We start from the raw sequence: 26,980 nt of genomic DNA on the forward strand, positions 1-26,980 counted from the left end.
CATGATCCAGTTTAAGGCATATCGTTTTGTGTATGCATGAGGGAGAAATCCCCACAGTCACTATTCGCATTTTTTTCCTTTTTTTTTCACCTTCTGTACACATTGGTTTGCCGTTGTTTTCAAAGGAGTATCAGGGAGGAGCATGTGAGTATTTGATTAGGGGTTTTCTGCACTATGCTATGAATTCACGTCTCTCTCTCTGTGTGTGTGTGTGTTTTGATTTTCTGTTTGGTTCTGTGGATCTAAAACAGCCATGAGAGTAGCGGGAGAATTGTTGATGTAGTAGTTCTTCATAGCCACCTCCATGACTTGTCTAACACCTTCGGCCTTTATATTCTGTTCAGTTGAAAATTAAGGAACTAAAAGCACAATTGAATATAATAGAGCTGTATCAGAATTGCAATAAATAGACACAACGCCACTCGTTTCTATGTGAACAGTGAAAGTGCGTTCTCTTTTTTAGAGATATTTTCAGGTGAATATGCATGCTTTGATGAGGGAAACTACACAGCTTTTTAAAAGTGTTAAAATCTATGGTCTAGAATGTGCATGTTCACTATATCTCATTTGGATGTGGATGTGGTCGAAATCTATGGTACAAACTTTTATACATGAGCATGGTAGTAAGACATATCACACTTTTGGTTTTGGGTTTATATATACATGATAACTCAGGAGAAAAGCAATATAATTTTTCTATTTCAACCATAAGTAGCTGTCTGTATCGGCAAATAATGATACATAGCCGTCAATGTGGGATAGACAATGAACTCCTTAAATGTTGCCATGGCACAACCCCATTGAGGTGGCTATTGTGGTATGGAAGCAAGGTGTCAGTTCGGCTGCAATTGTATGGTTTAATAGCGAGATTCAGGTAGAACGATGTTAATGTACATGGGCAGAGAGGATCGGTTGTCATGTAGTGATCATAGTTGCTGAATAATATCTTGTCAACCATTCCATTATCTGATCTGCCAGTTAGATCAAACAATAGGAAATGGAAAAACTGGTTGCTTCATTATATAGAGGGTCTGCAATTTTGCATGAGGAAATTTGTCCACGTATCTGATAATACCGGACGCTTGTTGATCTCCGGTGACAATATGTCTGACCGAAGATTATTTCTTTGTTGGTTTACTGGGTTTTGTCCTATGTAGTAGTAGTTGTTGGTATGTTTAGTTTGTAGCTTTTCTGATCTTCTCTTCGGTTTTTGTCTCTATTCTTTAATTCTTCTCATAAATATCAGGGCGATCCCCCAGCAAAAAAAAAAAAAAAAAAAACTTGTACTAGTGAGATTGAGTTGACGACACCATGATGATTATGTAATAATACATAATGTTTGATAAAAACGACGTTGCATTATTCGAACATATATTCTCCAAACACGTTCCAAAAAAGCAATAAAGAAGGCAGATCTTTGTTGTTCTTTACAAATTCAGGAGGTGTGATATCTTCACTAGTTTCCTTTTCTATGACGTAAATGCCGTTTTTACACAAGTATGGAGGCCACAGTAGCTTTTATTATCCAGCTAATTACTCATTCATTGTCTTGTGTCTTTTGTTTGTCTGTTCATGTTCTTTTCAGCTGATACATGTCATTCCAAGAGTAAAGCCAACTCAAGAAGAAGCAATTGGAATTGTCAATCCACAAGATGTAAAAATTGGTAGCAGGTAATATTACAGATTTGAAGGCTCTCTCACCACCCCTCCGTGCACCGAAGGTGTGATTTGGACTATAGTTAAAAAGCTGAATATTATTTGCTATAGCAGAAAGCACCCTTGGTATGGGCTATGCAGTACCTCCAGCTTCAAGATAGACATGGTAAGAGGAGGCAACTGTGTTAAGCATCATACACAATATAAGCATTATATGTATATATGTATATACAAATATATATATATATATATATATATATATATATATATATATATATATATATATATAACACATCACACAATTTTTAATCGTTTGTTTCATAATTTCTATGTATAATCTCATAGAACATAAATAAACTAACAAAAATATGATTAAAAAATAAGAACAAATGAAAAAAAAAGTATGGTTTGGATTAGTTCTGAACTGAAACTGATCCAAACATACCACCGCCATACCGCCGTACCAGCATTGGCATACCGCCATACTCGTACTGGTATGTGGGGACTTAGATTGCTACATATTTCCTCCTGCCGAGTTTTGCCCTGAAAGGAAACCATATGAATCAAGGAAACTTAGTCAGGAAGGGAAGCTCCCTACCGAAGGTGGTGTTAAGAAGAAAGAAATAGCATGACGTACTGCTCATGTTCATCTGGTAAAAAATGAAAGGCCAACATATTTGGCCACCCAAATGAAAGAGAGGAGCTACAGGAAACAGTTATAAGGTTCGGAGACACAACTCAGCACTGAGCATTGTACACGAGTGCTGGTTTAAGTTGAAAACGTACACCATGAAATTGCATAAAAGGGAGGAGAAATTCCTCGACAGCAAAAGCGAAAACTGAAACTCTAAATCAGCATCTTAGACTAACATCTATGCCTTTTATTTATGAAAAGCATGGAGTTTACGAACCTGCATATTTCCATATTAGTTCTGCACAATCAAGCACACTGCTTTGAATCGTACACGAAGTTCTTCTAGGTTCCATATCTTGAAGGAAGAGCTGAGCAGCCAATAGAGGCATGTTTACAGTAGCTAGTATGTTTTTGAACCGGAGTTTTACTTCTTGTCTTCGATGACAATGTTGTAAGCACCATATCAATCAACCGATCAACCATTTATTGTAAAGAATATTGGAAGCTCTACCTCCTCTTTCATTTAGAGGTGGACATGAAAAATGAGTAGTTGTAAATGTTATGATTTCATATTGTACAACAAACTTAGATGTTCCAAAATTTAATTCTAATGACAGGGATCTCTATGTTATAAAAAACATTGTCATTTTTCGTATTTTTGAGTTTCTATGGCAGAATAATTTCACTGCTGCTAAAGATATGTCATTAAAAATTTTAGCGGTATTCTCCATATGCCATTGAATTGTTTGACATGGCATGGAATGGATGCTGCTAAAAGGTCTTCAATGGCATTTAAAACTCACCATAGAACGACACCGCTAGCATACCTAGCATGTCACCGATAAATGCTACAGAAAATGCTTCTAATGGCATCTTTAGAGATCTAGAGCCATTAAAACATCTACAATGACAATCTTTGTGCGTCACTGAATAGCTTTTTAGTGACATGTATTCAACACCACAGCCCCATTAAAGGCATTTTGAAAAGTTTGCCATTGAACGTAATCAACGACTGGGTACTCTGGCATTTATTTAAAATGGCACTCTATTTTTCTAACTGAAAGCCTTTATTAACGTTTCTCAGATGCCACTAAACGTTATATATATCTTATAGCGAACCGGTTGCCGGGATCCATCATCCCTCTGCCATAATGATCTCAGAGAGAAAGGAGAGGAAGATGCACCCTCCAATCCCTCGCTCTCCATTTATTTTATCCCTTTTGCATTGTATTCAAGGTTCCCTTCTTTGATTAATTCCTTTCTTCTTCCTCATCCAATCAAATTGGTTGCGCAGTTTACAACCACCTAGTCTTGGTAACCAGTTCTTTTCTATAAGAAGATTGGTTTAATAAGAAAGCTTTGCCACACTTATTAGCCTTTTCCATATAGAATAATCCGTTCATAGTCCCAAGGGACATAGTATAGTTGATGGGGTTGGGGTATTGATACGTATTATCAGTTTCATTCCCGTGAACACTAAACATCGGTGCAGCCTATGACTCGAGGTAAAAAGATTTTTCTTGAGAGGGAGAGGAGGGCCGGAGGGGAAAGGCTTCGGTTCTTTAACGAGCTGTAGACCGTAATTCTCTTGCTCACCCAAATCTCTCATATTTATAAGGATAAATAACTTAGAACTTTACCTTTCCAACAAATCTATGTGCTATGCATTCCTAATCATTTTGTGATGGATGGTCGACCATCAGATCATATGATGTGCTTTATGCTCAGCTGTCTAAATTAATGGTTGTCTAAATTAATGGTTGGATGAGATCAGCAACTGATGGAACAGAGAACCACCCATGTGGCCACATTTGCTCTTACAAATTTCGACCACAAGTGTATATGAGGCAGGTCAACATAGTTTCTAAATCTCCATATGTTCATGGGAAAGGCTGCTAACTTCCAAGCTCTCCCTGCCCATTTAGATTCAAACTTCATTTGTCACCACCATCTCCAAGTCTCCATAACTGAACGAAAAAAGCAATATAGTTGTAAACCAAATTTATTGGCAATGAAGAGCCAAAACCTTCTTGACCATGCCGCACCTTAGAACTAAGTGAGTTTGGAGGATTCGTCATCACATTTACAAAGAATGCACATGTTGGCAAGGCTGATATTATAAGATTCAATCCTCTTATATTTGTTCATGCTAGCCAAAAGGAGACACCATTGGTACTCTTGTTGTTAGAACTTTCCGGCGATTGTTCACATAAGTATCATGGGTGAAGCCAGAAAATTTTTATGAGAGGCTGAATTAAAGTTTTTAAATTTTGACACGGGTTGAAATATCATTTTTCACAATTTTAATATAAAACAAATAATTTTTTTAATATTTAAATATAAATTTAAATTTAAAAAAATTAAGGTGGAGCCGAGACCCCCTTAGCTCCACCCGTAATAGAGACTATCAACTGTAGAGCAGGACATCACCCGATGCAAACTACTACTGATTACCAGAAGTGCATTATTAATGACCACAATAATTTTCTTACATCATCATGCTGGACAGCGGTGTCTACTCGACGTGATTTGACATGATCTAGGATCTCTCTCTCTCTCGCTATATATATATATATATATATATATATATATCCATTCAATAATGACTCCAATGCATCCAGCACACTACCCTGTAATGAGAGGCCAAAGGATTTTGTCATCCAAATCTAAACCGAGAAATCCACAATATGATGTCTGTCAGAGCACATTTTGTTCGACGACCCACCCATAATCTCAAATTTGACAATTATATAGTTACTACATGATATCCATAGAGATGATCAAATTTAAATTGGACATTACTCTTTACCTAATCCAATTTGTCATACTTTCACATACTCGGATTTGTATACGATAAGAAAAGTCTTATACCATATTTGAATCCAATTTTTAAGTTCACAATATGAAAGTGATTCGGATCTGACTTATACTTTCACAGATGAATTCAAATCTGACTTTTAATATACAACTGAATGCAAACAGTACTGTCATAATATGCTAAGAATCAATCAATTTTAAAAAAATATATGACATCAGATATAGAATATTTATCTAAACTGAATCCAAAACCCAATGAATGGATATTTACTTAAAATGTAATGGATATTTAATTCAACACCTAATCAGACTTCTTAATTGGATATTAATCTTTTTGTCAATATCTATCTTTTTTCGAAGTAGTCCTGTAGATTCGACCCATTGACATCGCTACCTCATTCTTTTATAGCAAACCTGAATCATATTTGGCATAGCAAGCTAAATTCTCACTAGAAAGAATTACGATGCAGAGGAGAAGATTAAAAAGTAAGCTACCATTTTTTAAATTATTAGATATGTCATGTCTTTGACGTCGTACTCACAGTTGAGACACTAAAATCTACTCAGTTCAAAGAATTTATATCTCTGTGTATTTAATGTACGTACATGAGAATGCCACCAACCCTAATTACTCAACCTATGTGGTTTATGTATATATAATCAATGTTTAAAAAGTGACAAGGAGTGAATTGTCATAATCAACTTATGACAGTGGCAATGGGTGACACTTTAATGAACAACTTGTAATGATTTAACCGTTATTTTTAAAATCTTAAGCATCTTTTTTGTAAAACACAACAAAATTTCAACGGCATTCAATAAATTTCTCAAAAACTTGAGAGACATTTAAGTCTACTCTCCAGCCGTTCCCTGCATCAAATAGGCACCAACATTGAATGAACTGCGATATGAATATGTACACTTGAACAGGACGGACAGTGATCCTTTGTACGAAAACCTTGTTTTTAAATATCACCGAATCCTAGGCAGAAACATGTCACATGCAGGTTTTCCTAACAATTTATTTTGGCGCACTATCTCACACCGCCGTATTGGGGTCGTCGTCAGGCAGAGTTCTGCTGCCTTTAATTGTCCTTAACCAAAGTTTCCCACCTCAAAGTTGAATAAAGGAGTGTTTGCCAGCGTACTGCCCATGAATAGTATTTTGAGCACTTTCATGATATATATATATATATATATATATATATCAAGAGAGAGAGAGAGAAAAAGACAGTCAATATTGTTCTTAAATGTCTATATTAGATGTTGATATAACTGCAGGTGAATACTAAAAGTATTTCATTTTACTACTGACTTGACAGTTCAAGTCACCACCATTCTTATATGAGTTCTTCTTTTGGTGGATCCCCATTATGTTTTAACTTACATCAATGTTTTACTATGAGAATTGAAATTAAGAGACCTAAAAATAGGGACTAGTTGCTTACCAATCCTGTCTCAACCATTGCACCAACTTACCAAACCTTTCAAAATTGTTAAATGGTTATAATACAAAAATTTGCCACCACTCAATCATTAATTATAGTCAATGCCAACTTTGTAAATAGTTATTGCGTTATAAAACATTGTTAATGCGGATGACATGATTGTTTCTGGACTGCATTCTACAGGCCCATGTAGTTCTCATCATCGTCCTTAGCCCCTTCACGAGGGTGATGGAAGTTCAACGAAATTCACCGGTGGTTCGCGAAGCATCTGGCTGACCGGTCATCTCGCGAAGCATCTGAATGACCGGTCATCTCCCATTCCCGTCATCGAGAGACTAACAGAACGAGAGACTAACAGAACTATAGCATGCCAGAAACTTTTGAATCAAGTTCAAGTCAAAGTTCTTTTTCCCCCTTTTTATGTTCTCTTGTATCGTCCTTGTTGTATCTCGACATTTAATTCTAGTTTGATTTCTCAACTTTTACTTGACACTATACGAAAGAAACATCAAACTCTCAAATCATGCAAGAAATACCAGCTACAAATATTTCATAGTGAGAAATTATATGTATATATAAACAAAACAGGGAATCAACAGCAAGAAATTAAGGCAATGCATGACCGCACAACTTAGACGATCACGCTTGGCGTGATGGAACTCAAATTTATGTCTATGGCGCTGCCAGGAGCTGGGCGAACGAGGACCTCGGCTTGAACCGGACTCGGAGTCCATTCTTCATGTAAAGGGTGGTAGTCAATTTGGGCATCACCGGATGGTCCCTATCGACGCAAACAGAGTACCTCAACAGAAGGGACGCAGTGACCATCTTCATCTGGTTGTACGCAAATTTCTTCCCCAAGCACAGCCTCGGCCCCGCGTTGAACACAGCGTACTTGAACTGGCTCTCACTCACGAACTTCCCTTCTTTCATCCACCTCTCCGGCTTGAACTCCCCACAGTCCTTTCCCCATATCGATTCCATCCTGCCCATCGAGTATATGGAATACATAATCCTCGCGCCTTTCTTTATTCTGTTCCCGTCCGGGAACACATCGTCCGCCAGTGCCTCCTTGAAGTCTAAGGGAACCGAGGGGTAGAGTCTGAGAGACTCCGAGAGTGCAGCCTGCAAGTACTCCATCTTCTTCAGTTCATTGGGTGTGAAGACTATGTTGTAATTGGTACCCATCTGGCCAAGATTGAGTGAATCTCTTTGCTTCAGAACACTGTGTATCTCATCAAGAATTCTGGTTTCTACGGTTGGGTTTTTGTCAAGGAGCCAAAAGAACCAGGCCAGTGCCACGGAGCTGGTGTCCCGGCCAGCGAGAATGAAGCTTATACAGAAATCTTTCAAGAATTTGTCTGAATAGAGAGGATTATGGGCCTCCATGAGAACTGATAGGAGGTCGGAGAGGTGGCTGAGGCCGTCGAGTTTCTTCGACTCCGTTCGTCGGGTCAACACCGTCTTCTCCGCGAATTCGTGGACTTCCTTAACTGTTTCCTTGAGCTGCTTCTCTGAGCCCACCTGAAAGTACCTCATTGCCTTCCAGACGAACGGCGGAACTGTGAACCTGAAATCGTGTTACCATTTAAGTGAAAAGAAGTTCAGTTTTATTCTTTTGTCATTTCTATGTCTTTTCTTCGTATATATATACCTGTTCTTTGTTACTTAACCTGTTATAATCCATACAGCAATAAAACCTTATAAAATGTTAATTATGCGTCTGATTTTCATAAATATATCGTCCGAATCCTATAGGTAAATTTGAAAATTTATCACAATCTGATTCACGAGAATGAAGATAAAACTTATCGAATGTTATATATACAAACCATCATTTATACGATGGTCGGACAAATTACTGCCAAATTGAAATAACAACGAGGAAAAAAATGACTTTCTAGACGTCTAAGAACTCCAAACACATACTACCCAAGCAGATGGTTGGGGCTCCAAATATACTCATCGAAAAGACAAAAAATACTTCTTTTGAACAATAAAAGACTGAGTTAACAAATTAAGAAAATTACAAAAATACAAAATAAAAATTCCTGCAAAAAAACTTATTATGTATTTGCTGATGCTTTCTAAATGGTAGAAAACGTGTAGGGTACGTTCTAGTTGGACGGGAAACAGTGTGTACATATATATATATATATATATATATATATTCCATATCCTTCTCCCTCTTTCTTTATAAAACCGCCCTTTTTTTCTGATCAAACATTTTATAGACATTATCCAGTGCATTATTGTTGATCGAGTAGCGTAAATAAAAAGAAAAATGTGGACTGTGGAGTTGGTGTAGTGTAAATTAATTAAGTATTTCATCGAGAAAAAATATTTTATATGTGACCTCTCTCAGTCCCAACTCTCCCCCACGGACGCGAGCGCGCACACACGCACACACTAGGACATGCACAAAGTGGTGGAAGTTAGGACCTGAACAAGGAGTGCTCGGTGGCATGCTCGAAGGCGCGGGCGAAGGGAACGTCCGGCAGGTCGACGGCGAGGCATCCGGGGTCGACGCCGAACGCCGCCATGCATATATTATCGAACGTGAAGCGGAGGAACACGTCCTGGAGGTCGACACTCCGGCCGTCCATGCTCAACTTCTCGGCGAGCTTGATGAGCTTGTTGTGCGTCAGTTCCTCGATGGTCTTGGCCGAGTACTCGACAAACCTCGCCGAATGCATCTCGGCGCTGGCCGCCCTCCTTTGATCCCTCCACACCTCGTCGTCAGCGTTGAAGATGCCGTCGCCAAGCAGCTCGGAGAACCTCTCCCTGTAGTACTTCCCCTTGGGGTAGTTCTTGAAGTTGGTCTTGAGCATGTATTCTATGTTCGCAGGGTCGACTGTGACGAGACCGAAGGCACCACCCATCCAGATGCCTCTGTAAGGGAAGGTTCCTCCTGCTTCAATGACGGCGCTGGTGACGTATTCATAGACTTCATGCATGTGACAAAGGACGGTGGGGAGGCAACCGAGCACCGGCCACATCATTATTCCTCTGGAGGTCATCTTGTTCTTGATAGAACTAAAAATGAAGAGGCCGAGCAGGGAGATGGCAATATCTGACAGGGTTATTCCCTTCAGTGCCTTCATTAACGCTTCCATCGATGCTGCTTCTCCCATGGCGAGATGCAGTACTCTGCGTGAGACAGTGGTAGATGGTTTTTCTTTCCGTTCTTGGAGGTTGCATTTGAAAACGCTGCACGCCTGCCGATAAATAGAGAGGGAGCTCAACTGTTTCTTTCACTAGATTTTATGTAATTAGCTGGAAAATAAGGGTTCATGGACCAAATTAAAGTTGATATGGGGCCCCTCTTTCTTTCTCTTTCTCTCGCTGGAATTGTGGTGGGTTAACAAAACTTTATAGCTTGTTCATCGGCACTATGTTTGTTACGAGTTAAAATAAAAGTGAAGTCTTACAGATTTTTTTGGCCTCCACTCTCTCTCTATCTCTTTTTCTCTCTAACTGATCAGGTTGGGTTCCTCATTTGACTCTTCATTTACACTATACAATCATGATAGTATTAAGAAAGTTAAATTGGAGGTCCAGGGTTACAAGTTTATTGTAGATTTGTTTTAGTTTTCCTTCGTTTTTTTTTGGCCTCCACTCTCTCTCTATCTCTTTTTCTCTCTAACTGATCAGGTTGGGTTCCTCATTTGACTCTTCATTTACACTATACAATCATGATAGTATTGAGAAAGTTAAATTGGAGGTCCAGGGTTACAAGTTTATTGTAGATTTGTTTTAGTTTTCCTTCGTTTTTTTTTGGCCTCCACTCTCTCTCTATCTCTTTTTCTCTCTAACTGATCAGGTTGGGTTCCTCATTTGACTCTTCATTTACACTATACAATCATGATAGTATTGAGAATGAGAAAGTTAAATTGGAGGTTCAGGGTTACTAGTTTAATGTAGATTTGTTTTAGTTTTCCTTCGTTTTTTATGGAGAGCAAGTTTTGTATGTTGTTTTGCGTATAAACTCTGCTATTAATATGTATATTTACTTTCATGCTCAAACAAATAAATAGATCTATACATTAGTTTTTTTGTTTCTATTCACTTTCAATATATATATATATATATATATATATATATATATATATATATATATATATATATATATATATATATATATATATATATTAAAGGAGTCCAATCAAAATTTGTTTTCAGCAGAAGAATTATTTTCTAAATTGATTTGTAAAGGCAGTCAAATCAAAATTTTCGTTTGGCAGAAGAATTATTTTCCGAATTGATTCGTCAAGACTGTTGGCTGATCAGGAATCGAAATAAAGACTCTCCAAAATGGCAAAAAGAGCTTGGCAGTATGCTCGCTTCCTATGGTCTCCTTTTGTTATCTTTAATATGACAGTGGGCAAGGTTTTTTTTATAGATGTTCGCCTTTGCTGGTGATGGAGTGATAATGCTTGTTTACTGTAATTGATTTGCTTGTCGAGCTGTGCGCAGAACCCTCGAGTACGAAATGTTGATTTTTCTTGTTCGCAAGAAATTGGTATTACAAATCTGCCGACAAAAATTTTGACGCTCTGATTTGTCTTTATATGGCTCTCCATTGTGGAGAACAATAGCCATTGGTTAGCTCTTTTAGGGGTGTGGTTGATAACCTCTGATTCAGATCCATGGCTGATTTGAAATCTCTTTTAGATGCGGCCACATGATAAACAAACATTGAATTATTGTTAGATCTGTACAAAATCGAGGATTTGAGATCTTCAGTATTTTACCAAAACTTCAGATTTGAGGTCGGATGGGAAGGGCTTTAACCTCTAATCTTCGAATATAAGATTCTTAGTGATCTCAAATCTAACTGGGGCTGAAGCCTGAGGCTATCAAACACACCTTAGATGTGTACATTGGTCGTCGCAATTCATTAGTGTGACCTCCCATTATGATCTGGTCTTCAGAAAAATATCACCACCAGGGTTTTGCCACCTTGGGCAGCTCAAGTACTGAACTTAATTCAACCCGTAATAAATAGAAAGAAAAATAACTTAGAATTGCACACTTTGAGTGTGGATCTCTTGATATTCTTTCCAGCTCACAAGCCTCAATGTTCTTGGTAAGGCATCCTGGAATTTCCATTAACCACTATGAAATGCTATCTATGTTTCGATTTTATTTGAATAACGATGAATCCTCTTAGAACTAGCAAGATCACTTAGGCTTGCTTCGAAATGTTTAAATTGCAATCGACCCTTTAATGGCACAAAATAACATTAGTAAAGAGAGCCAAAAAAATTAATAAGAAAGTTTCTTGGGTGGGCGGGGTTTGACCCACCACCCGAACAAGGCCGAAACCCCCACCCAACCCCTCATTCTGATCATGTGACTACTGGGACACCACAAAGCGTTAATGAGCATAATACCACTAAAAGATTACTGATGAAACATGCATGCATCAGTGAAAGGCACTGTTACTGTTATAAGTCTTCGACTTGCCAAATTAAGCTTGTAAGTTTTCATGCCAGCATTTGCAACTTATTTTCAAGAAAGTATTGCCCTTCTCTCTAGAACCCATCAACAATCGTAGTCTTCATGTTGTTGTTCTCTGAAATAACTTCGTAGTGTAAAAAATTAAATCAGCAATTAGGTTCTCTTGTACAATGTTTAACCAATATGAAGTTGATGGAAATGCCCGGCTAGGACATAGGAACCTAAGCGTAGGTGTTTTTGTGTTGAAAGAAGCGCACTGCAACGTCCTTTAATTGGACGTAGGTGTTTTAGTGTGGTTAGTAGTCCTAATGTTTAGTAGTCCTAATATGCACTGCTGCAATATTGCTCTTTAAAATCAACCAATAATTCTACTTTATGCAAACTTATATGCTCATTAGTACTTGAGTCAAGGACGCTTAGACTAAAACTGAAGAACTCGCCCTTATTGTGTATGATGGCACAGTTGATAGTAAAGGCAAGTTTTGAGAACCTCCTTCTTTTTATCATTTCTCATAAGAGTGAGTTGTGCCTGCCATTAGGTGCACACAAATCTTATAGTCATAATAAAAGGAGGGACATTTTGGTAATTAAAAACAAATTTCCTTTTTAATCTTTTCATTTTTTTCGATTTCCTTTTTTGTCCTCACAATTTTTTTTCCCATTAATCAGGGGTATTTTCATCATTAGCCATACTGGCAAACGAAAAATTTGTACACCAGTGTGACTTACATAACCAGCTTTGATTTCTCATTACCAACTGGCGTTTAACTTTTTTTTTTAATCATATAGTAGATGGCGTTGTAGGATGGCTGTGTTGGAGACCAAGTATTTGGCCTAATATCTTCATATATAGTCTTCATTAAGGCCAATTAAGAGCTTGAATATTTTATCCTCTCAATTCTCTGTCGCATGATTGATTTAACTCGTCCTGCATGCCTCAAAGAGTTCCTACCTACGAGTTGAAGGGCCTATCTCCTTTCTTCAATTGAATGATTCTTAGTTGGAGTTGATAAATGCAGATAATGTAGTTTTGGTGGCCGGGCTTCCCACATTGCTTCGAGGTTTCCATAAACTGTAAATTGTGTACAAAATGCAGGTTTCATGGAGTTAATGGCCACAACATAATGAGTTCATTGTTTGGTCGCCATTCATATTTAGGGTTGATGTCTTTGGGAGTGGTCTTCTAACCATTAACATACCTGGTTTTCCCTTTAAAGAAGAGTGGACATGAGGTTGGGCTCTCACACTACCATCTTAGTCTTCTCAGAGCCTTCATTGCTAGACTGAGATTGGTCTAACATGATGATTGCCATAAGCACACACCATACTCAAAACCTTAATAACATATAATGGCAGTAAAGGAATGAGGAAAAATAGCAGACAACTTCACGTGTTTCAGTTGATTCCTCTAGTTTATAATTGCATGCATATTCCCTTTTATGCAAGATAGAAAGAATCTGAATAGCATAAGAGATAACAAGAACAAATATTAGGAAGGTTTTCCTTGATAGGTCATGAGTAGGAGAAGATATGGTTTAGATTTTGTAGCGATTCTGCCAGATCTGGATGGTGAGGTACCTACTTTCGTCCTAATGTCGGCATAAAATGATTGACAGAAAAATGTTTTCGCCTGCATAAAGTTATGTGTAAAGATTCTGAAACTTCAGTGCCAACTGAAAATCTAGAAAAGCACATTCATAACGCATGATACATATGATGCAAAAAATTTAGAGTTTTTTCTACAAATGCGTGAATGGTATTGCAGTGGATCTGGTATCTCTCCATACTCGAACATGCCACAAGAGTTGTGCCTTGAATGAGTGCCAAAACATCAAGTTGGTAATCTTGCATTTCTGATGTGCATGTAGCTTGATGTATATACACTATTAGATCTGGGTGCTTCTCAGCTTGCAGCTGTTATCAAGATCCTTGAATGGAGTATGGGCCGAATGTGCCAAGTTTTCCAACTGAATTGGTCAAAATAAATAGAATGGTAAAGTGGGTCTTGGTTCCAAAGTGTACTTGAGCTTCATTGAATGATCTTTTTCACCATTGATGAAGGAATCCAAGTCTCAAGGGCAGGTATAATCTTTGATAATTTGTTTGAATGGGTCATCTCTAGTAGGTCTTAAATCTCTCCTTTACTAATTTTTGCAACCTTATGTAGTTTATAGGCATTTGTCAAACAGTAAGAACTGCAATGGATACTTTCTCCCATATGTTGTAAGGTGTTTTCTCCCTTTTCTCAATATATACTTGATATATCTTTTTTTTATACTTGTGATTTAATTTATTACAATGTCAAAGAAAAAGTGTGTGTTATCCAGTTAGCCCTTGGAAGCAGTAGGGGAGCCAGACATATTTAGCTGAGGCCAGGGTGGAACTAGGAATTTTTTATTAGGGAGGCTGAAATATAAATTTTTCAAAATTTTTATATGGACTAAATGAAACTCTTTTGAAATTACATGTAGAAATTATTTTGCTTTTTTTTTTTTTGAAAATTTGAGTGGAAGTCATGGCCCATGCTGGTACCCTCTTGGCTCTGCCAGGGCACTTACTATATATTTGAAGGGCATTTTATATGTAAACATGCAAAAGTTTTGGGTTAACCAATATGTAAATATGAAATTTTATTTGACTGTGCAGGAAATTGCCCACACATGCACACATGTAGCTCCACCCTTGTCTGGATGCCCACCAATAGGCCCTTGCAACGTCTATATATAAGTTAATACTCCTTTTCATTTAGAATTTAAAGCTTGGAAAAGGTCAAAACCTTCCAATAAATTAAGAAGAGCTATTTCTTTTTGCCAATTTATCCACATAACAACAAAAACTTGAGCCCGCCATTATTGGTGAGATCTCGCCTTACCTTCTTTCATTAATTAGAGAATGAAATAAATGGGTCAAACAGATGGAGAGCATGTACTTTTCAAACAACTTAAAACACATTTTCCAACACAGAATGACTAGACATGATACTGAACTGCTAATTAACCGTGGTTAAAGTAGCAAGAGAATGAACTTGTCTAACAGGTGCAAACGACAAAGATGAATTTGACAATTTGCAGCTACAGGGACAGTTTGAAAGGGTTCATTTTTGCCTTAAGTGGAGGATGAATTAAACCAAATAAAAAAACTAATTAAATAACCAAACTCTAACAACCCAAAAAAGAGACATTAAAACTGAAAATCTGCGCGCTTCATGTTTGTTGAAGAACTGCAAAGATAGAAAGGCAGCTAAACAAAGTAATTGCATGAAAAATGCATAATATATACTTGTTAGTAATATATTAGAAAGTGAGAATGCATAAATACGGTCACATAATAATGTGCATGTAGCTCACCTACCTATATGAACTCACATTATAAACTATTAGGAACTTGAAAGAGACGTTAGTGGTATATAGATATGAAGTTAATTCCTTGGAATTAATATCCCAACAACATCCTTTGCATAAACTGTTCCCTGGTATTGCCTCTATTGACTGTGCAGATATGGGTCTTTCGCCATAATTGTTGCACACAGCTCATTGATGTTGTTTACTATCGAAAACTTTCTGGTGGATCAGTCATCTTCTCGATTAGCTTCACATTCCTGTTCGTCAACTTTTTAAATAGAGGCATTTTCAGTGTTGGCTTTAGACTAAATTCCATGCACAGCTCGGCGTGCACAACCAGCTTCGAAGTAGGATATATAACCTCCGATATATGCATGAATATGACAAAGCAGTGGCAGAGAGACGTTGTAGCTGGTGTCGGCACTTACTCACTCAAGCCCACTAAATCTATTTTATTTTTAAACTTTTCATTAAATTTTACTTTTTTTACATATGAGCACCTCTTAAAGTTTGAAATTTATACTTAGAGTGTCCTTAACTAAAAATTTCTAGCTCTACCACTGACTAAAAGGTCCCACTAATTAATGTTTATTATGGTGATGACTGCAATTGTCATTACTTGTTTGAAAAGTTTAGACATGCCCATGTGCGCGCGCCTCAGTTTAGTAATACCTTGATCAATAGGTAGAAGCTTTACAATTAATTCAGTAGTCCTTTGATCCATCTATACGCATTGTACGTTGTGACTAATAGTCTTCTACCCTTTTTTTTTTTGGTAAGTTGCCATTATGGAAAAATTCCTGGCCGTTCACGAGCGACGAAACCATCCGCTTCCTCTTGGCCCTTAGGTATATGACTGTTTTAGAACTTAACCAGTAATTTACAGTATACCCTTCAATCCAAACATCACACAACTACCATTTCCAGTCCAGAGAAGAAGCATACTCCAGAATCAAATAAAAGACTTGTTGTCAATGCAACTTTGGGCCGACCAGCTATGCTACTTATCTTAGGGCCATTATGGACAAGTCCCAGAATGGCTAGGTACTAAAAGTAATCACAGTTGGTCTTGGTATCCATATGTTATTGAGAATATTTTTTATCCACTTCAAAACTGAATCCACGCTAACTGTGACATAATTAGAGATGCCAACCTGCCTGGAGCTAACCCGTCCCATATAACATATAATGAACTCAACTCAAATGCAGGGGCTATTTCACTCACAGTATCGCCCCTAAGGAAGGATTGCTTTTGCGTTCAAGCATGTATGTTATTACTACTTGCCCGAACCTAATGCTGTCATATGCAGGACGTTGTTGGATGATTAAAATTAAAAAATCTATCACTAAAAAACATGAGTCCCTAAACTGGCATTAGCTATGTGATTTACGGTGCAATAATAATTTATGGTGACTTTAACAATGATTTACAGCGTTTTTAACTATAAAGTTTTAAATTTTAACCATCCAGCCAGCACATATCTATATAACATTGACTTTTTCATATTTGGCTTGTGCTGCATGTGGTTGTACAAACTGGTCCTCAACATTTGCCACCATAGTACATTTTCACTTATACTAAAACTGCATAAAAAGCTGTAACCAGCTAAGTTAATGTTCCATGAAGGTCAAGTAATTATATAGAAAGACAAATGTAGTCTTCAATAAAGAAGAGACCCTTTTAAAAGGTCCAACTGAACCTCTGCGTCAAAAATCTATGTCGGTCCTATTACAGTACTTCAAGATTTTGATGAATTTACAGCCAGGAAGGTTACGGCTGGTTTTGGCCGGAGTTTTCCTATGGCCTATCGTAGCATGCACCTTGGTATAATGCATTCCATCTAGTGGGTGATAGTAGAAAGGATCCGCACCATTCAAGTGAATGGTGATTCTACCTATCCATAGTTACCATGTCATCTAACCAAGGCGGTCCATCTAATGCAAATGAATGGTTGAGAGAAAAGTACGAAAAAAAGGATATGAACTAATATTACTTGATTAAAATGTCCATCACCATTCTCTCCTTATTTTCTCACTGTCCTAGTTAGATGGATGAGTGATTCTAAAATGCTAGAGTCACCATTATATATATATATATATATATATATATATATAACGAAAAAATGTGTGAACTAATGTGGATGACAAAAATACCTATTACATTTTTCTCTTTATTTTTCTCTTAACATTCTATCATGTTAGATTGGATGCCTTTTGTAAGACGGTTAGGTCACATTTATGTCAAACTACCAGATAATGTCACACAATCATTTTCTTTGTATTGTTTCATTCTCAACTAATTCATTTATTAAGAGATAATTTAAATCTATCAATATTAGAATATTTGAAGCTACTCTATTTTACTGTCACACCCGTGTCGCATCTAGTCGAATGCGGACCGGACATGGGTGCGGCTCCGATTCACACTCGAGGCCAGTTAGAATGTCACATTACTAAATTACTTATATAATATATGTTCTTATGATATTTTCCTATGCAATACAATTATTCAAGTATGTTATATATATTAATAACTAAATAATAATAATAATATATACATGTCTATTCTGTTATATATATATATAATAAATTAAATAATAATAATAATAAAATACGTTCGCCGAACATAAATTTTTTGGGATGTGCCGCTCCAGCGACCCCACCCCGCACTTTGGTGACATAGATTTGAAGCAAGTAGCACCAAAATGGTCTTGGTGACTTACTGTACCAACTTGCATTGGGAAGCCTACCCCTCTATTTCAAATTAATTACTCGGAGGCCAACGATGAACAAATATTTTTAATCTTTATAATGCATAATCCTGCATATTTTCACTTTCTTTTTCCCCTTTTGAATGATGTAAGAAGCAGTAATTTGTTGTCCGAGGGCTTCTAGTTTGATTTTGCAATTTACGTTGGTCATTGATTGACAGTACGACTCAGTCTCTTCACCTACCAGTTTGTTTCCCTTTAACGGGCATATTGTACAGTTGTACTCATTGAGGGAGACTTCACGATAAGCCTTGTTTGATTGAGCAGACAGTAGGTGGGCGTCAGAGAAGAACTCAACTTCATTTAAAGGAAGGCTGAAGGTTCCCACTTGGCCTTGCAAATGGGCAGGATATATATTCTTGTATCGGGTGTTTGATATTTTATAATTCGGTCGAAGACGTAAATACATATCCTGATCTCTTCCGTTTGTTGTATCTTGATTTTTTTTTGTTGTTGAAATTTTCAAAATTTTAACAATTGGTAAAATATAATTTTCAAAATTTTCAATACAAGTTAAACTAAAAGATCTGCACACCCTGCCGCTAAATAGACAGAAAGTGAAAGAGAGAGCACGCCTTTTTAGTTGACTAGAATTTTTGTGAATAGTTGGAAACATGTCAATGCATTACCAGTCCAAACTTACGGCGCCCTTAATGTACGGTTCTTTTTCTTTGAGTTATGGTAGTGAAAGAGTCAAATCAAAATTTTCTTTTGGGAAATGAACTATGTTATAATTTAGTCTATCAAGATTGTTGGCTGATCGGGATTGAGAAAAATCAAGATTTTTCAGACATGTTCACTGTTGTTGGCTATGAGTTTACGTGATTAGTTGGAAAGACAACAGGTCAATGCGTTCATTGTCTACGTTAAAGTTGATATGGGCGCTTTTTGCTGATTCCCTCGTCTTCAAAATCTCTCAGTCTCTCCCGAAGAATTATTTTTCATCTGATTTATCAAGGCTGTTGGCTGATGAGGAATCTAAATAAAGACACCAAGGTGGCTAAGATTTTTTGGTCAACAGCTGCTTGAGAGAATAACGAGAGGTTGATTTTAAGGGAATTAGCAATGGTGGTGAAGAATATCTGTTATCATAGGAGACCAGAATGCTCATAGATGGCCCCGTGACAAAATGGGTAGGCACAAGATCGAATGCCAAAACTTGCTATGATCGATCTTGCTAGATTCTTAAGTGAAGATGAGTTATTTGTTGTTTATGATCCAACCAAGCTATTTGTTGTTGATGATAGAGTTTCCAAATGACGTAAAGTTTTCACATGATGCAAATCTTGTGGTCACATCTAGTGATATGCTTTGTAGAGAGAAAGAACACAAGATTTATCGTGGTTCAGTCTGCTCAGACATACATCCACGACAAAAGCTCCACACCTCGTTTTCTATTTTCATTAACTTCGGGCAAAGAGAAAACACATTATATGAAAATTTCCACATGAATACCTAACCAACATGGAAGGTTCTTTCACAAGGTAATACAAATAATAATGGAAGGAAGAAGAAACTATGGTAGTTTCTAAAACATGCACAAGACTAAACGGCTATATGCCCAACTGGTGGGAACAAGAAGGGCAACTCCATTCTTCAACACTCTTCCTCAGGTGGGGTGTAAATATTCGTACACCCCCACTTGATAAGATTCTTGTAATGTTGATCACGATGTAAACATTTAGTAACACCATCCGCTAGTTGATATGAGTTTTTTGTATATGGTGTAAAAAGTTCTCATTTTTGTACTTTCTCACGAATATAATGACAATCAATTTCAATATGTTTGGCCATTTAATGAAAAACAAGATTCGCTGCAATAAAAATTGCAGCTTTATTGTCACAATGCAAGGGAATAGGAATATCAACTTGTAATCCAATTTCTAACACAAGAGTTTTAATCCATGTAAGCTCACCTGCTGTTGTAGCCATAACTTGATATTCTGCCTTAGCACTGGATCTGGACACTACACTCTATTTTCACTTTTCCAGGACTCAATGGTTCCTCCAACAAACACACAATAACCGGTGCTGGATTTTCTATCTGAATTACCAGCCCAATCGACATCAGCATAACCACATATTTGATGATAACCAGTCCTTTTGTACCATATACCTTGTCCTGGAGTCTTCTTTACTTCTTTAGATATTGCAATATACGATTGAAGATTTTCCAATGATGTTCAGTAAAAGCATGCATGCACTGACTGGTAATACTGATTGTATATGTTATGTCAGGCCCCGTAATAGTAAAATAAATAAGCTTTCCTACAAGGCATTGGTAGCCTTCTTTGTTAATGACAAGTTCATCTCGAGTAATTTCAACCTTTTGACCGACTTCAATAGGTGTCTCTATTGTTAATTTTCTGAAGCAACTAAAACGCCTTGCTGCTAACTCTTTGTCACATAATTAAAACTGAATGTACAAGCTACTGAAAACAGTAATACTTGGTGGGAGCCAAATATGAAGACTCTTGGAAACCGCTGCAATTCTGTCTGAACTTCAAATTCTACTACCAGTGAGACTAATACAAACTTAAATCTGAAAAATCCTACTGAAATCAGAAGATCTACCAAAAAAAGTCCGCTGAAAATTGAACTAGGACACGCTGCAAATCTGCTGGCTACTACCCAAGACTGCTCTGATACCAATTGTTAGGACCCAGACCCGACCTCGACCAAGATCTCTACCAGATGCCGATCATTTTCCAAGATCTCTTGAGTCCGTTGGACAAAACCAAAAGCAAATGTCTTTACAATAAAATGTTCGGCTGGACAGAAAGCCCCGGCCTCAAAATTCCTTAGGACAGTGATTACATGTGAGATTAACCCGCCCAAAGGCTGGAACCTACTATAATTGGCTAGATGGTTGTGAGGCTAGTACAAGCGTGTGCGATATAGAAAAGTTCTCGTCAGACCATTCACATTCCTTCCACCTTGTCATTCATTCTTAAGGTCAGCCAAACTATGCCTCGTCCATAGGTGGTCAAGTGCTCTCGAGGGTGTGGGGTTCTGCTTTTGAGAGGTCCAGGTTTTTCTCTAGGTGTTATTTTATAGCTTCCTTTCAGCTTCAAAGGCAATTCCGCTTCCATGTTCTTTTGTGCCAAGATCCTTGCATATCAAAGCATGTGGTGTCCTGACTGCCACAAACCTGATCCTCTTTCGTGCCACTTGATTCGTAAAACTGTTTTAGGAGAAAAAGAATTCTTGGTCATGCTTTGTGCTCTTCACTGCTTTCCCTCATCAGCAAGAACTAATTTGCTTTATGCAATAGTCGAAAGGGTGTAGTTTTAAGATTGTATTATGTTCAAATTGCTAACTGAGACTTAACGCTGCATTGCAACAGGAGCTCAGTGGGAGGTTCTTGACAGTTAACAAGGCATCTCCCAGAGGATCCAGGGCTGAGCGTCCTCCTCCTCGAGAATTTGAGCCCTCATTTAGAATATATGTTGGGAACCTGCCATGGCAAGTAGATGATGCACGACTGGAGCAGGTCTTTAGTGAACACGGGAAGGTCGTGAATGCCAGGGTTGTTTGTGACAGAGAAAGTGGACGGTCACGTGGATTTGGATTTGTTACAATGTCGTCAAAGAGCGAACTTGATGATGCCATTGCCGCTCTAGATGGACAAGTAAGTACGCATGTTGCATGTAAGAAAATTAGCAACTATACCTTTGAATCTCCATCTGTTTCCCGACTTCCTACTTACCGCATGCAGATTGTGGATGGAAGGGCCCACAGAGTGAATGTGGCTGAATATAGGTCAAGGAGAAGCTCCCTATGATCACCAAGAACTCAGTTCTTTTTTTTTTTTGGAAATTGATGTAGCCTTCATCCAGCAAATAGGTGTTCATTATTATTGTATGGTCTCTCTTTTTCTCTTTCATGGTCTTTCGGTTGGGTTTTCGCTACTTTAATTTAATATGGTTGAGTTCAGACCAGGGATGTACTACTTGAAGAGGAAGGTTCAGCTTTTCTTTTTTTGTTTTTTTCACCTAGATTTATTTTCTGCTTTACGCTTATATTGCTCGAAGTGAATGTCAGGTGATGAAAGGGTTCCTTTTCCTTGAGATGCATCAGTAAGCAAAAACAAAGTTGGTAGCAAAACATTCAACTACGGGAGAGCACTGTCAGTTTTCTTATTTAGTTCATTGGCTGCCCTTCCTGCAGGTGTTCTTATGAATCATAAACTTGGTAGTCGTGACCCTTAGCAATTCAATTGTAATAATATTTGGACTTGCGTGGGGATTAAGTATATGAAATTCCTCACACGGCAAATATTGTTTGCTAATGCTATGAACTGCAGAAGTGTTGGAACTTGACGGTTTCATCTTCTATATCGTTTCATTTTATTTCTTCTCTTGCGCTTATTATATTTTGTGGACTACTGAATCAGATAGCATTAGTTGCTCTGAGTTGCTTTGGTCCTCAAACAGATGAAGTTGCCGATTTATATGCTTATTACAACAACTTTGTCGCGTTCTGGATTCAACAAATTACAGATTTTCAGGCTTTACAGTGGGAGTGATCATTTCTGTCATGATCTTGACATTCTTCTTATTTCTTATGTTTTCTTCGACAAAAAAATTGATTGTGTGACCTAAAGACCTCATAATTGCTTATTCTTCTCTTATCTTAGAAGAACGCTTCAGTTTTCTGAATGTGGCCAAACTGGTGCAAGAAAGGGAACGAGTTTCACTACATATTCATAAGGGTTAGTGTGAGTTGTCACTTTTGGAACACATAGCTGTCATCTCCTTCCATTTGCTCTTCCATTTCTTTTGTGAAATTCCTCGCCAGATTAGAGACCTTTTTGATGTGTTTAAAAAATTATGCACCCATTTATTGTTCGCCAGATTCTTGAGCGGCTCTTCGCAATTTTTTCTAATTCCTTTATTACTTACGTTTTTATGAAGGGTGGGACAGAACAGATAAGATAAATTAACACCTTTTATTAGGCGTTCTTAGACGAGGCGCATTGAAAGTTGAAACCATCGTTCCAAACACCCTTCGATTCCACATCCATTAACAAGCAACTTAGCTAAATTGTGGAAATAATTTTAAAAGGAAGGATTTAAGCAAGCGGTTTGAGCTTGAGCCTTGAGCATCTTGCACGAAACGAAGCACGATCGGCAGTCAGTTTTTATGTTCTGGCGTGGAGATCATGTCTATATGATATTTTTAAACAAAATCCTCACCGGCTGTATCGTGATATGAATCAAACTTTATGGATCTATAAAAGTAGAACGTTAGCCTACAAACACTGCTAAAAACTTACTTGCACATAAATAATAGCAGATTTATATCGGACCACAACGACAACCAATCCGGATCCAAATGATATGTTCCTGCTGAGGAATTCCTAGTCATGAAGATAATAACATGTACCGTATATAAACGGCAACCACCCTGGTGATCATAGCAGAAGATATCAGCAAATGAATACCGAGAGAAGATCTAAAAACATTGGTAAAGCAAGAATATACTTTTTGTATTTTAATGTGCTGGTAAGAAATAAGACTCTCTCATGGATGTATACATCCTTGCCTAGCCTTTTGTACATGCATATTTTGTTATATGTTATTAGAACTGGTGCACTATAGGATCACCGAGGTCTCGAAGCAGCCCTAGATCTTGGGGGTGCGGAGTGGCTTTGCCTCTAGCCGACCATGATATGGTATTAAAACTTCAAACTTCAAACTTTAATTATTCTCTTCCATGACCATGGCCTCTCATTAAAGCTTAAGCATCGATCTCTAATTGAAATACCCATTTGCTGTAGCACTGGATGTGTGCAGAACTGGTGCCTGTAAAATTGAGTCATACCAGTTAGCTGTTGTAGAATACTCAAACTCCTACGACTCATGAAAGCCCAGGATTATCAAGTCCTTAGCAACAATTTCAATTCCATCCCAATGGACCGTACACCACAAAGGATAATGGAACTCAAACCATATGGAGTTCAAATTAGGGATGTTAATATTATATGATTTGGATCAGATATCCAACCGAATCGTTCCAAAAAGATCGAATGTGGAAAAAAAAAATATCTGACTAAGAAACCAGATCAGATTCGGATTTAAGAAATGACATTCGATTCAGATATACATAAATATTTGATTGGATTTAGATCAAACTTATTTTTAAATAATTACCTTATATCCAATAATTTTACATTGAAAATTTGAATTCATATCAAATTCAGATTGTAAAATCGGATTTTGGGTTGGGATTCAGATATGACTTTTCTTTGTTTGTATTCAAATTCAAATATGTGAATATAAAAAATAGCAGATACAGTTAAGGGTATATCCGATTCAAATTCGATCCATTGACATCCTTAGACCAAATTGCATTGCTTGGTACAATCCACTACCGTGAAGATGGATCATAGGCAAATTTTGTCCAATTTGGTGCTTGGATTTGTCATAGAGATATCAGCCGGGGTATGGCAATTTCCAGATGAAGCAATATTTGCTCTACAATCACAAGAACGAGAATGGTATTTAATTTAAAAGTTGCAAATTTTCTTTTAAGGAGAGACTATTACATAATTTTCAAAATTGTACCTAGCACGACTAAATTTTTTGAAAAAAATGAAGAACAACATTTAATTTTTCAAGAACAGAGGAGAGGCCCTGGTGCCCTTTGCCTCTGCAACAGGGTGCTTATATCTCTATTGTTTTCTTCGTCTTTTTGGCAACCTCAATTAGAGTGTCAACCTCCAAGCTGCGCTATATTTAATTTGAGTCCCATCTTAAGCATTCCATCACATAAAGACCATAGAATTAGGTGACCGATACATTTAGCGGTTGTTGAATTATGGTATTTCACATTACATTTCATTTGCATTAATAATGCATATAGCCTGGATTTAGGGATCGCATTGCATTCATTTAATATCATTTAGCATTTATTTCAGTTGCATTTAGGTGGACCTTATAGAGTTAATTATATCATTCTGTTTCTTTATCATAGTTCTTAGTACAACATAAAATTATGTAGATGACATTATCCCAGGGAGTCAAACACTTGTTTAAATTCCACATGCAGCAAGTCAACTTTCAACTTCTAAATGCCTTAACATATGGAATGTCCCCATTCAATTCCACATTCTGTTGGCGAAGCACTTGCATGAGATCCGATGCTGATTTGAAAGCATCCCATTTATAAGGAGCCCATAAAGTAAAGGAATACTGAATTTCAGATCAATAAAAAAAAATGAGGATTGGAGAACCTGACTAAAACCTCAGATTTGATGTCTGATGGAAGGGTAGCCTGACTTTAAATCCTCGGATCCGAGATCCCCAATAATCTTCGATCTCTGAAGCTAACAAACACAACCTTTAAAACAAAACGCCATCAACGGCACCATTACTCATGGGCTTTGCTTGATACCTAATAGTCCGTTTATACTCTATCAGATATTTCATAATTTGGGTACCAAACTTGACTTATGAATTTCTCCAAAAACGGGTTTGAAGGGATCAATAACGGATGTAAAGCATAACAATAGGCAATCAAGATTTGGAGGGGAGATACCTCGAACAGGTCAAAGCCCCTCCTCCTTCACCTTAGTGCCACAGTTTAGGGCTTTTTACCATTTGAGTGCGAACCAGGACACTGTTTCATTAACTGTCATGTGCAGGACAATAACACCCACAAGAATCAAACTGACGTACGTCTGAACCTTCATATCTTCACGGGCCCATCTCACTAATTATGCTGCTCCTTACAGAAGGCAGTCATAATAGCATCTGCAGTGCCAGTGAAGACAACGCCAGTGATGAATTGGATAAGTTGATAACCAGACAAGAATCGGCAACCATATTGCTGATAGCAGATGACGACATGCTGCATGTAAGTACTGCCGACAGTGGAGATCAATAAAATCCATCGATTATGCACCCAAACTAAAAAAGAGAAAAAAAACAATATTGTTGATGAACTAAAAAAAATACTATATCATGTATCGTACGTGCATTCTTGCCACCATCGTTTCTCTCTCTCTCTCTCTCTCTCTCTCTCTCTATATATATATATATATATATATATATATATATATATATATATATATATATATATATATATATATATATATATATATATATATATATATATATATATATATATATATATATATATATATATATATATATATATATCTTTTGGAACATCCAAATTTTGGCATGTCGCGTGTATTCCCTACTCTTGAATTTATGACCAGAACCCGGCTGGAAAGTTGGCGGGTGGCCCCATACGATAAATAAGCGTGGATGGCATCATCAATGGGCTCCCTATATAAAAACAACATTACATTGGACATTATATCCATTGCATGAAAAGCACAAATAATATATATTCTTTCATCATAATTTAATTGATGGAGTAACAGCTTGGACAGAAAATATAATTTCAAGTATGAGAAAATTTCACACATTGCAAACCCTTTCCTCCAAGACGTTAAGGTACTGTAAGATTACAAGATTCAAAGTTTATTTTCCATTATCTCATATCTGCAAGCATCGGTGAACAAGAGATCTATTCATTTGTGTATAAAGAAATAACCTTTTGTTAGTGGAACTAGATGTTACTTCGGCGCCAGTAAAAGGGCCTACATCGGCTCTGCTTGGCTAGCACCAAAGCTGTAGTAAAGCTTGCATGCGCCATTTTTCGTGCGCTAGTATGCAGTAAAAGTAAAAGAAAGGGGATGTTTTTATAATTTAAAAAAAAGTGTGTCCGTTTTAGCCATTTTACTTTTTTTGATTTTCATTTTAATTCTACCAAAAACTTGTTTTTTTCTGTGTGAATGAGAGGAACTTTTGTCATTAACCATACTAACCCAAGAAA

At 37.2% G+C, this 26,980-nt stretch overlaps 2 protein-coding genes across 2 annotated transcripts in view; one reads left to right on the forward strand and one right to left on the reverse strand.

Annotated features, from left to right (window-relative positions):
- The window catches only part of LOC116250160 (28 kDa ribonucleoprotein, chloroplastic-like), a 45,214-nt gene extending 23,285 nt beyond the window's left edge, over window positions 1–21,929 (forward strand). Inside the window, exons 3-4 of the mRNA XM_050076628.1 lie at window positions 21,477–21,761; window positions 21,849–21,929. Coding sequence (XP_049932585.1) covers window positions 21,477–21,761; window positions 21,849–21,914 — 351 coding nt within the window. The 3' untranslated portion in view covers window positions 21,915–21,929. The remainder of the gene's footprint in view (window positions 1–21,476; window positions 21,762–21,848) is intronic.
- Window positions 7,089–9,817, reverse strand: LOC116249978 (cytochrome P450 86B1-like). The gene is made up of 2 exons (XM_031623292.2): window positions 8,998–9,817; window positions 7,089–8,125 (listed from the first exon to the last, which is right to left on the reverse strand). The coding sequence occupies exons 1-2, from the start codon at window positions 9,687–9,689 to the stop codon at window positions 7,228–7,230; spliced, it is 1,590 nt and encodes a 529-aa protein (XP_031479152.1). The 5' UTR covers window positions 9,690–9,817; the 3' UTR covers window positions 7,089–7,227.
- Window positions 21,930–26,980: the final 5,051 nt, after the last annotated feature.

The sequence above is a fragment of the Nymphaea colorata genome, chromosome 3, assembly GCF_008831285.2.
Source record: "Nymphaea colorata isolate Beijing-Zhang1983 chromosome 3, ASM883128v2, whole genome shotgun sequence".
NCBI classification, from domain to species: Eukaryota; Viridiplantae; Streptophyta; class Magnoliopsida; order Nymphaeales; family Nymphaeaceae; genus Nymphaea; species Nymphaea colorata.

Bases quoted from the DNA above. Each gene is read 5' to 3' on its own strand.
- LOC116249978 (XM_031623292.2), bottom strand. From the start codon at position 9,689: ATGGGAGAAGCAGCATCGATGGAAGCGTTAATGAAGGCACTGAAGGGA. The intron at 8,126-8,997 runs GTCCTAACTTCC...ACACGATTTCAG, and splicing joins ACCGAGCACTCCTTGTTCAG to GTTCACAGTTCCGCCGTTCG.